The sequence below is a fragment of the Phacochoerus africanus genome, chromosome X (genome assembly GCF_016906955.1).
Source record: "Phacochoerus africanus isolate WHEZ1 chromosome X, ROS_Pafr_v1, whole genome shotgun sequence".
Classification (NCBI taxonomy): domain Eukaryota; kingdom Metazoa; phylum Chordata; class Mammalia; order Artiodactyla; family Suidae; genus Phacochoerus; species Phacochoerus africanus.
In genome coordinates this window covers 44,387,530-44,398,940 of record NC_062560.1, presented here as the reverse complement: position 1 = coordinate 44,398,940, position 11,411 = coordinate 44,387,530, and the positions used below count along the sequence as shown (strand labels likewise).

Here is an 11,411-nt window from a genome sequence, read left to right as displayed (position 1 = left end):
TTGCAGACGAGGCTCAGATCCTGCGTTGCTGAGGCTGTGGCGTAGCCTGGCAGCCGGAGCTTCGATTCAACCCCTAAACTGGGAACTTCCATATGCTGCAGGTGCAGCCCTAAAAAGCCAATAAAGGGGGGGGGGGGTTCCTGTTTTTAAAGCAGGCTCTGGAGTTTCATTCATTAGGGCTTTTTTTTTAAGGGGGGTTCAAGGGAACCCCCCTTTTAAAAAGGGTAGAGCTCGCTTTTACTTCGTAGAAAATGGGCTGCTTTGGAATTGTTAATGGTAAAATAAGGATTATGAAGAATAGTTTTTTGGAGTTCCCTTGTGGTGCAGCAGGTTAAGGATCCAACATTGCCAGTACAGTGGCTTGAGTCACTGCTGTGGCACAGGTTTGATCCCTGGCTCCACACGCCCTGAGTGTGGCCAAACACAAAAACAAAAACAAAACGAAACAAACAAACAAAAAAAAAAAACAGTTTTTCTACATGAGACCCAAGAAGAAATGGGTCAGGGACTAGAATGATGGCCCTTAAAGTGTGGTCCCCAACCAGCAGCATCAGTGTTACCTAGGCGTTTATTAGAAATTCACATTCATGAGGACTTCCTGTCGTGGCTTAGTGGTTAACGAACCCAACTCGTATCCACGAGGATGCGGGTTCAATCCCTGGCCTTGCTCAGTGGGTTAAGGATCCGGTGTTGCCATGAACTGTGGTCTAGGTTGCAGACGCGGCTCAGATCCCACGTTGCTGTGGCTCTGGTTTCGGCCGGCGGCTACAGCTCCAATTGGACCCCTAGCCTGGGAACCTCTGTATGCTGTGGGTGCAGCTCTAAAAAAAAAAAAAAAAAAATCGCATTCTTGAGCCCTACCCCAGACCTACAGAATCAGAAACGGGTGGGGCCCAGCAATCTGGATTCAACAAACCTTCCAGATGATTCTGATACACACTAAGATTTGAGAGCTGCTGGGCTAGAGAGTGGTGGGTACCCTACAAAGAGGGTAGCTGGGGAAGGCTTCAAAGAGGGAGGTGACACTTGACTGTCTGCTTCTTTTAGAGCATAAACCTCTTGAGGGCCAGGATTTGGGGCTGTCTTGTCTGCTCTGGCCAAGGCCCGGAACGGCACCTGGCAGCCAGTAGCTGCTCGATACATGTTGAATCAGGGTATTTGACAAACAGCACCTGCCGTATGCCAGGCACTAGGCTAAAGACATTTTAACTGGCAATCTTCACAATGTGCTCTTATGATGTAGGGTGTGCGGGGCAGGGGGTGGGGGTGGGGTAGTACCTACCTAAGTTACTTGGTGGACACAGCCAAGCCGGTTCCCTGCCGATCACCCCTTCCTGGAGCCCTGAAGGCATCCCCAGCTGGCCTCTGGGGAAGTGGATATGCCCAGTCCAGTCCTTCTGAATTCTCCTCCCCGCATTCTTACCACTTCCCCTTCTCACTTCCCTTGTGCTGACCTCCCGTCCACATGCTGACCACAAAGAACCTCACTTTTAGGAAAGACGAGGGTGGTGGTGGTGCAGGCAGGATGGGCGATGAAGCAATTACCTCGATGCCCGCTCTGCCCCCACGAGGAGAGACGCGCTGAGCCCCCCACGCTCATCTCACCCTCTTTCGCACCCCCCCCCCCCCCCGCGCCGTGAGGTTGGCCATGATCTCGTCATTGTCGTAATAGAGATGGCGCATTTTACAGGGGAGAGAGACAGAGGTTCAAAGAGGTTCCAGTGACTTGCTCAAGGTCACACAGCCAGGAAGTTCAGCCTGGCTTCCATCTTCCAGGCTCCATTTCCCCTCAGTAAGAATTTGTCCAGGGAGCCGCCCTACTGAGCGCCCAAGGGTGGCTGGGCGGGGCTTGGGGTGCTGGGGATACGGTGGCAACAAACAAAACAGCCCAGAGCGAGGCAGGAGGGAGAGAGGGGAGAGGAGAGGAGGAAGCTCAGGGGCGGAGGTGGCGAGGGAGAGATCGGAGCTGAAAAGACCTGCGCGCCACCCTCCTCCCCCCCCCACCCCCCCCAACCCCTGCTGCCCTTCGCCCTCCCAGTTCCTCCTGGCCCTGGTTCCTCTTTTCCACTGACTCCAGGAGCAGGTCAGCCCACATAAAGCCAGGGCTCCTCTCCGGGGTACAGCGCTCAACATGCCCACCCAAAGGCGGGCCCCTCAGCTACTGCTGCTGCCGCTGCTGCTGCTCACCTTGCCAGCCACAGGTGAGTGGGCGGCCCCTCCCCACCCGGGCCGGCCCCGCCCCCCCCAGGGGTGCCCAGGGGCCCACGACGTCCCTGACCGTGCTCCCCCACCCTCTTGCAGGCTCAGACCCCGTACTCTGCTTCACCCAGTATGAGGAATCTTCCGGCAAGTGCAAGGGCCTCCTTGGGGGGGGTGTCAGCTTGGAAGATTGCTGTCTCAATGCTGACTACGCCTTCCAGGAGACCAGCAGCAAGTTCTGTATGCCGTGCAGGTTAGGGGGAGCCTGGGGTGTGAGGGCAGGCAGAAGGACCGGACTCTTTGAGATTGCCAAGGGTGGCTCCGAGGCCCCGATCGATCGTGGCCATATAGCTCCGGGTGTCTCAGCCTCAGCTCTGTGGACACCTGGGACCAGAGAATTCTTCTTCGTTGTGGGAGGCTGACCTGCGCGTTGCAGGATGTGCAGTCACATCTCTGGCCTCCCACTCGATGGCATTTGCAGCTTGCAACAACCAAAATGTCTCTTGGACATTACCAAACATCCCCTAGCCACTTAGAATCACCCCTGGTTGAAAACTGCCATGGCTTGCATGTATGGAGCACTTCCTGCATACTGGAAGGGTTGCGGGCAGGGTGCAGCTCAGGGATTTCTGAAGGTAGCTCAAGTCCTCTAATGCTGATGCCAGCTCCTATTGAGTGCCTACTGTATACAGACACATTGTGGGAGGGGGGGCGTTTGGGAAATTTCCAGGGCAGCTCCAGACCCCTGATTATGATGCCACATTCATGGAGCACTTCTGGAATACCAGATATATTGCATAGCCGGAGGATGTTCCTTTTTTTTTATATACCTTTTTTTTTTTTGTCTTTTTGCTATTTCTTTGGGCCGCTCCCGCGGCTTATGGAGGTTCCCAGGCTAAGGGTCGAATTGGAGCTGTAGCCCCTGGCCTACGCCAGAGCCACAGCAACGCAGGATCCGAGCCGCGTCTGCAGCCTACACCACAGCTCACGGCAACGCCAGATCCTTAACCCACTGAGCAAGGGCAGGGACCGAACCCGCAACCTCATAGTTCCTAGTCGGATTCGTTAACCACTGCGCCATGACAGGAACACCTTTTTTTATACCTTTTTAAATCAGAGTTGATTTGCAGTGTCGTGCCAATTTCAGCTGTACAGCATAGTGACCCAGTCATACATACATATACATTCTTTTCCTCATATTATTTTCCATCATGTTCCATGCCAAGAGATTGGATACAGTTCCCTGTGCTATAAGCCTGAGGATTTCTGAGTGTGGTGCTATAGAGTCTCCTAATCTTGATATCCCCTTACATGTACTGAGCCCTTTCTGTATGCTAGACCAGACATATTTTCTAACTGCTTACTGTATATCCCAGAATGAGGAGCTTGGGGATTTCTGAAGGCAGCTCCGGGCCCCTCGTCCTCAACAGGTCACATCTGTTTAGCGTTGTGCCGTGCAGGGGGCGTGGGGATAGATCTGAGCGTTTCTTTTCTTCTTTTCTTTTTTTTTTTTTTTTTTTTGGTGGCCCTCCGCGGTGGCTCAATGTGGGATCTCAGTTCCCAGACCAGGGACTGAACCTGGGGCCGCAGCGGTGAAAGTGCCTTGTCTTAACCCCTAGATCCCCCCCCGCCCCACCCAGCAGACTCCCAGATCTGGGGTGTTTCTGATGGGGTCTCTGAGCTCATTGGGATGATGCCTCCCGTTTATTAAGTACTTTGCCTGCTACCGTGCATGGTCGTGGCCTGGTGGGTTTCTGTCAGCAGTTCTGGGCCCCTAGTCCTTACATCTGTTGACTGTGTGCCTGCCACTGTCCTTGGGGGACTTCAAAGGGTAAACTCCAGGTTCCCGATCATGAAGGGAAATGATACGTAAGTATTCCCTGTGTGCCTACTTCTTCCCGTGCAATCCCCCAACATCCCTAAAAGATGGATACTCTCATGGTTCCATTCCACATGCCTTCATCCTGCATCCCACCTGTGCCTGCCCACACTCTATGGTCCCCTACCCCATCCTCGCCAGAGCCCACCAGGATGGGACGTGTGTTCTTCTCTGCAGGCCCCCACAATGGTCACCATGGTCCACATGGGCCCCCTGCTCGGTGACCTGCACCGAAGGCTCCCAGCTGCGGCACCGGCGCTGTGTAGGCTGGGGCGGGCAGTGCCCTGAGAAGGTGGAGCCGGGGACCCTCCAGTGGCAGCTGCAGGCCTGTGAGAACCAACCATGCTGTCCTGGTGAGGAGGATCTGCCAGGCGGGCGGGCCCTGGGAACAATCACAGCACAGAAGCCCTGAGGGTGGGTGTGCCCGATGCTTGTAAGGCACCAAGGAAGAGGCCACTGTGGTTGAAAGGAGAGTGGCAGGATGGGAAGTCAGAGGGGGGCTGATCCTTGTGGTCCACGGTGAGGATGTTGGCTTTTTTTTTTTTTTTGTCTTTTTAGGACCGCACTCGTGGCATATGGAAGTTCCCAGGCTAGGGGTAGAATCAGAGCTGCAGCTGCCAGCCACAGCCACAGCCACGCCGGATCCTGAACTCACTGAGCGAGGCCAGGGATCAAAGCTACCTCACAGATACTAGTTGGGTTCATTACCGCTGAGCCACGCTGGGAACTCCAGGATGTTTGGCTTTTATTCTGAGTGATGGAGTGATGTAGTGATGGCAGAGAAATGTGATCCGACTTGGGTTGTGGCAGGCCCCTCTTGCTGTTAGGAAGACAGACTGCACGTGTTGAGGAGTGAGGCCGGGGAACCCGTGTGAAAGCTACTGCAATCGTCCAGATGAGCAATGATGGATGGTGGGCCACGTGTGGCAGAAGATGTGGGGACAGGGTTAGCTGATATGGGGCACACGAGGAAGCCCAGACCCCTGAATGGCACCACCACCTCCATCTTGTCGCCCTCTTCCCTCCCACAGAGATGGGCGGCTGGTCCAGTTGGGGGCCCTGGGCACCTTGCTCTGCCACCTGCTCCAGAGGGACCCGGACTCGTCGTCGGGCATGTGATCGCCCCACTCCCAAGTGTGGGGGCCACTGCCCAGGAGAAGCACAGGAATCAGAGGACTGTGACACCCAACAGGTCTGCCCCAGTGAGTGAGGGCAACCACAGAGCAATGATTCGGGCATGCGGGGTGGGTCCAGGAGTTACAGCAGGGAACTTCCAGGGTGGGAGGACTTTAGCATGCGTGACCACACTTGGCATCTCCCCACCCCCCACCCCATCACAGCACACGGGGCCTGGGCTGCTTGGGGTCCCTGGGGCCCCTGCCAAAGCACCTGCAAAGGTGGACCCAGCGAACCTGTGGAGAGACGAAAACGCACGTGCACAGCACCTGAGCCTTCCACGAAGCCTCCCGGGAATCCCTGCTCAGGGTCAGCCTATGACCAGCGGATGTGCAGCGGCTTGCCACCCTGCCCAGGTACTTGGGGATGAGGCCTCTGACCCTCTGCTCTTAACTGAAGCACAGATGCTCTGCCATTTCAGGGGACAGAGATCTGAGACCATGTGACCATGTGACCATGGAGCTCTTTGTCTAGGGGCAGTCTGCCTCAGGGGTCTAGGGGCTGAGGGGGGCAACGGAGGTGGCCTTTCCCCTCACTTCCATCCTCCACCAACAGTGGCTGGGGGCTGGGGGCCATGGGGCGCTGTAAGTCCCTGCCCTGTGACCTGTGGCCTGGGCCAGACCCGAGAACAACGGTCGTGTGATCACCCTATGCCCCAGCACGGGGGCCCCTTCTGTGTCGGCGAAGCCTCTCGGACCCACATCTGCAACACGGCTGTGCCCTGCCCTGGTCAGCACCCCAAGATGCCTCATTTCCATGCCTAAGCCCCGCCCCCCATCTCTGCTGCTCAGTTCCTGCTATTAATACCTCATTCCTGCGTCTAATTTCTCCATTCCTGGCCCCGATGCCTTGGTTCCATCTCTGATCCCCCTTTCCCACGTCTGGTCATTCCCACTCCCACCCCAGCCCCCATTCCTTCCTCCAAGCCCTCTCGCTGGCTCCCTTCTTTGGTATGAGCCCAGCTGCCTCATCTCTGCAGTGGATGGAGAGTGGGGGCTCTGGGGAGAGTGGAGCAACTGCGTCCGCCGGGGCATAAAGCACATCAGCTGCCAGGAGATCCCAGGCCAGCAGACCCGCTCGAGGATCTGCAAAGGCCGCAAGTTTGACGGACGGCGATGTCTTGGGGAACAACAGGACATCCGGCACTGCTACAGCATCCAGCGCTGCCCCCTCAGTGAGTGGCCCCAGAGACTATGCTGTGGGGGTGGGGCAGCCCATGCCAGGGATACAGGCTTTCTGATTCTCTGCCTCGGACCCCGCGCGTCCCTGCCGCCTCTCTGTCACCATCCCACTGAGACTTCCAATTCTGATTCGGGAACCCCTCCCCTCATTGCAGAGGAAGCCTCCTGGTCCGAGTGGAGTACCTGGGGGCTGTGCATACCTCCTTGTGGCCCCAGCCCTGTCCGCACCCGCCAGCGCCTCTGCCAGCCCAAGCTCCCCAATTTCCCGTGAGTGAGGGGGGCTGCATGCCTCGGAGGGGGTCATGACATGGATGTGTCAGCGTTCAGGGTTGGAGAGTCGGCTACCCCCAACCAGGGCTTCCACCACTGGGTGCAAGGTGCCTGCCTCGCCAAGGGCCATCTCCTCGCTGCAGGAAGAGGGGAGAAACTAAAAAAGCTGAGGAAGTGGAGGTTGAAGGGAGAATCAGTAGGCTCCAGGCCCTTCACTCATTCGCTCAGCCATTCTCCCATTCACTCCATCCTTCCTGTGTCCATTTGTTCTGCTACCTCAGTTACTCAAGCTTGGATTTGCTCTTTCAGTCCCTCAGTCATTCATGTCTCCATTCACCTTCTCATTCTCTCAGTCACCCATGCCCCGAGGCACTCTAAGGCCTTTTGGGCAACAGTTGCAGAGAAGCAGAACCCAGATCCCGTGGATTCCCCCAAGGGATCCAGGTACACAGGGCCCCGAGAAAAGGCCTCCGAGGAATGGTTGGTGTGTGGAAAAGGCACCGCCATCTCAATCTGGATCCAGGAAGCTGATTGGACCTCCCTGGCAAGAAGGAGTAGGGAAAGGCTTTCCCATCGCCAGGACTGTGTGAGCATAGTAGTAGAAACAGGTGATCAGCTGCTTGAAGTGTTTCCAGGCGGCCAGGGTGGCCCAGGCATTGGAGAAGATTAAAACACTCACTCTTCCCTTCTTTATCATCAGCCCACTAGATTAAATGGCCTGTTCCCAACTTGCAGAAGGCCTGCCATCTGGCCTCTGGGAGTGGGGCTTTGGGGGGGTCTGGAAGATGAGTTAGAGGTGTTGAATGGAGGCACAAAGGACTCAACAGAGGAAGGGAGTGAATGGAGAAAGGACTGATTGAGAGACTCAGGATGGGAGTGAGTGGAGGGCTTGTTGCTTCAGGGGAGAAATAACCCAGCCAAAGACCATTCTGGACATGGGACGTAGTCTGAACAAAGTGGAAGCGAGAGCTAGAGATTGACTTGGGGGCAGGGATTTGGGCCCAACAACAAATGCCTTGAATGCCAGGGCAAGGCATTTGAGTTTTTTCCCGTGGGCATGCGGAAAGATGTAAAAAGGTTTCAGAGGTAAGACGGCTCACATCAACAAATAACAATTCCCAGCATTTACTGAATACTTACTCTGTATCAGACAGAACTCTGAGCACTTTACCTGAACCGACTCGTTTATCCTCAGCCCAGTGAGGTTATTATTCCCATTTTTCAGATGAGGGAACCTGGGGCATGATGAGGGAGATAAAGAAATTGCCCCATATCTTACAGCTAAAAAATAGTGTTGAGGGAGTTCCCGTCATGGCTCAGTGGTTAACGAATCCGACTAGGAACCATGAGGTTGCGGGTTCGATCTCTGCCCTTGCTCAGTGGGTTAAGGATCCGGCGTTGCCGTGAGCTGTGGTGTAGGTTGCAGACGCGACTCGGCTCCTGTGTTGCTGTGGCTCTGGTGTCAGCCGGCGGCTACTGCTCTGATTAGACCCCTAGCCTGGGAACCTCCATATGCCGCAGGAGCCGCCCTGGAAAAGGCAAAAAAAAAATAGTGTTGAGGGAGTTCCCTGGTGGCCTAGTGGTTAAGGATCCAGTGTTGTCACTGCTGTGGCTCATGTGGCTGCAGTGTCGAGAGATCAATACTTGGCTGGGGGAACTTCCGTATGACGTGGGCTCAGTCAAAAAAAAAAAAAAGTGTTGGGCACATAGTAGGCGCTCAGTAAGAGTTTGTTGAATGCATTCTTGCCTTTCCTGAGCTTCTCTTCTCCATTCCCCCTCTAACGCACCAGGTCCACCATTACCCCGGTCGAAGGTCAGGGTGAGAAGAATGTAACCTTCTGGGGGAAACCTTTGGTAAAGTGCGATGTGCTGCAGGGGCAGCACATGATGGTGGAGGAGAAACGGCCATGTCTACACGCACCTCCCTGCAATGAACCCTGAGGATGAGAAGCTCTAACACCTCTCTCTTCCACTCTGACTCCCTGACCTCTCAGATTTAAATAAACCAGCCTCTTCCCCAAGAGTGGGGCTGTAGCATCTTCTCGGCCAAAGAGCACCCCGCGGGCAAAGCTGCAGCGGCCTGTGGTGGAAAACAGTATTTTTCTACTATGGCCACAGTGTGACAAGAGTGAAGGCGAGTATCTGTCCCTGCCATAGCCCTGACGTCTGCCCGCAAACCCGCAGTGCCCTGAAGCACCCAGCACGTACCTCTGCAGAGCGCCGAATTACGAATTACAGGCTTCCTGATTGGCTCCCCGCCCTGGCAGGCACTTTCTGATTGGCCGGCCTGCTTGTTTTCCTTTTCCCCACCTTCTAAAACTCCCTCCCCTGGCAGATTCCGCCTCAATCCCGCAAAGTACCGCGGCAGAGGGGTAGCTGGGGTTGGCCCCCCACCGAGCGAACACCTGCACCCACCCACTCCCAACAGCCCAGCTCCAACACCGCAATTAGCGGCGACAAATAGCTCCGGGAGGCGGGGGGCGGGCTGAGAAAGTGCCTACGAGGTGCTCTGAGCCGGGACAGGGGCAAAGAGAAGCCAGAGTCAGCATCTGCCAGAGGAGCCCCAAAGACAAACCCAGACACATCCCTTTAGAGTTTGTTCATTCATTCAACACTTATTGGCATCTACTGTATACTAGAGCTAAGTCTGGGCATCAGGTGGAGGAGGATTGGTAGGAGAGGACATCTGAGCGAGGGAACAGACTAGAATGGGTGATCCTTTCATTTGAACATTGATTCAACACTTACCAACGCCTACTGTATACTAACAATAGCGCCGGACATCATGGGGGAATGGGAAGAAGAGGCAGAATGGTAGGTGTCTTCACAGTGAAGGGAACAAACCCAGGCTTTGTGCCTGGTGGTATTTTAAGACTTTCCATAGCGTGGATTCGTTTAATCTACAAGGGACACATGAGGTCAATATTATTATCCCCGCATAACCAAGGAGGAAACAGGCACAGAAAGGTAGTGGGCTGAACATTTATGAAACACCATGTCAGGAGCAGAGCTTAGGACTTTGTGCTGTGAGCGAAGGGGGGGACACCTCTGTGTGGGAGGAGACTTCCGATGGGAGATGTGTGACACCCAGAGTCTGTCAGGGTGCTCACTTCCTTGGGTCAATTCTCCCTTGTGTAAAATGGGTCAGTCGATGGGTTGGGATGAAGATGAAATTGATGAATATTTGGTTGTCTTGGGAGGCATGAGCCAAAGTGAGGGGTTCCGGTTGCCTCTACAGGGTATGAGGAAGGCATATGTTTACAAGAAAGTGGACATTTGGCTGTATGTGTGCATTATGAGGCACATATCTTTGTGTATGTGTGATATGCAGCTCTGTGGGTCTGTGCAAGAATTAAGAATGTATTGAGTATATATGGAGTGCGTGTGGAGTTAAAACCGTGTGCACCATAACAATCTGTGAGGGATGTGTGTGTGTGTGTGTGTGTGTGTGTGTGCATGCACATTAAGGTGGCACGGATATGTGTGTGTGAGTTATAAACCCATTATAAACATGGGTACAGTACTGATTACAACGATATGTCAAGGGTGTATGTTTCAGAGTCTTTGCTCATCAATGCACAACAAAGAAAAACATTCTTGGAGCCCCTGCTGTATGTTCATTCCTGCTGGAAATGAAGACAGTGCAGAGGAGCCTTACCTCTACCTCAAGGAGTTGAGACATCCCTGGGGGTGGGGGGTGAAGGGAAATCTTCATTCTTCTGTAATGAAAGAGAGAAGGAAGGAACCTTCCTGGCAGATGTCCCAGCACTCCCCCAACCCCACCCATTTTAGAGTTGGGTCAGGTGGTCATATTTACAGATGAGGAAGCCAAGTTTCAGAAGCATTAAGTCACTTTCCCAAGAGTATAGTGGAAACCCAGTTTGAACCCAGGCACTCTGACTCCAGACCTCACGGCATGACCTTGTTTAAACAGGCCAAAGATTTAATGAAGAATGTACAAATGACTAAGTAGATGATTCACTCGAAAATCCTGCAGGCAGAAGGGACTCCAAATCTGCCTACTTCTTGCCATAGCTTCTTCCACCTCCCTTGGTCCACCATCATCACTCACTATGGCCCACAAGGCCCTACTCCATCTGGTCCCTGCTAACTTCTCTGACGCCCAACTCCAGCCACAATCTCCCTCACTTGCTCTGTTCCCACAATACTGACACCTCTTTCTGGCATATTCTTTAAAAAATGCATGTATCACAAGGTGAACATGACCCTTTGGAAGTGAAGTGGAGTTCGTGGATTCTTTCATCTATAGAGTGGAAATCATATTACCCACACCATAGTATTGTTGTGAGGGTTGGGTACAATGTGTCGATAAATGATTTTGAAATGGATTTGTGTTATCACTGTAGTCAGGATTTTTTTTTTTTTTACTTGTTAGATCACCAGATGATTGTAAAAAGATATAAGTGGAAAAGCCAGAGGGAGGAGATGCATAGGGCAAGGTATGGGAATGAAAATGGACCTTTCATGCCCTCTCCCCAAATCTCCATGAGTTCCTCTATCTGGAAGCTCCATCAGGATCTTATAGGCGCTTCCACAGCCCACCTCTGCCCAGACTGTAAGAATCATTTGTTCATGTGGCAAACATTATTTGGCACCTACTTGTTGCATACCCTAGGATGGGCCTGCCTCTGCCTACGGAAAGTTCTCTGGTGCAGGGGAAGATAGCCATGGGCGTTGACAATACC

General features: G+C 53.8%; 1 protein-coding gene across 1 annotated transcript; it reads left to right on the top strand.

Annotated features, from left to right (window-relative positions):
- Positions 1-2,022: 2,022 nt before the first annotated feature.
- CFP (complement factor properdin) lies at positions 2,023-8,728 on the top strand. Its single transcript, XM_047765724.1, has 9 exons — positions 2,023-2,201; positions 2,302-2,452; positions 4,256-4,431; positions 5,110-5,280; positions 5,419-5,610; positions 5,810-5,983; positions 6,234-6,428; positions 6,591-6,702; positions 8,496-8,728. Exons 1-9 carry the CDS (start codon positions 2,132-2,134, stop codon positions 8,644-8,646), a joined length of 1,392 nt encoding a protein of 463 aa, XP_047621680.1. The 5' UTR covers positions 2,023-2,131; the 3' UTR covers positions 8,647-8,728.
- Positions 8,729-11,411: the final 2,683 nt, after the last annotated feature.

Coding starts and splice junctions, on each gene's coding strand:
- CFP (XM_047765724.1), top strand. CDS start 2,132: ATGCCCACCCAAAGGCGGGCCCCTCAGCTACTGCTGCTGCCGCTGCTG. Junction 2,453..4,255: donor AAGTTCTGTATGCCGTGCAG/GTTAGGGGGAGC, acceptor TCTTCTCTGCAG/GCCCCCACAATGGTCACCAT. Junction 4,432..5,109: donor GAACCAACCATGCTGTCCTG/GTGAGGAGGATC, acceptor TCCCTCCCACAG/AGATGGGCGGCTGGTCCAGT.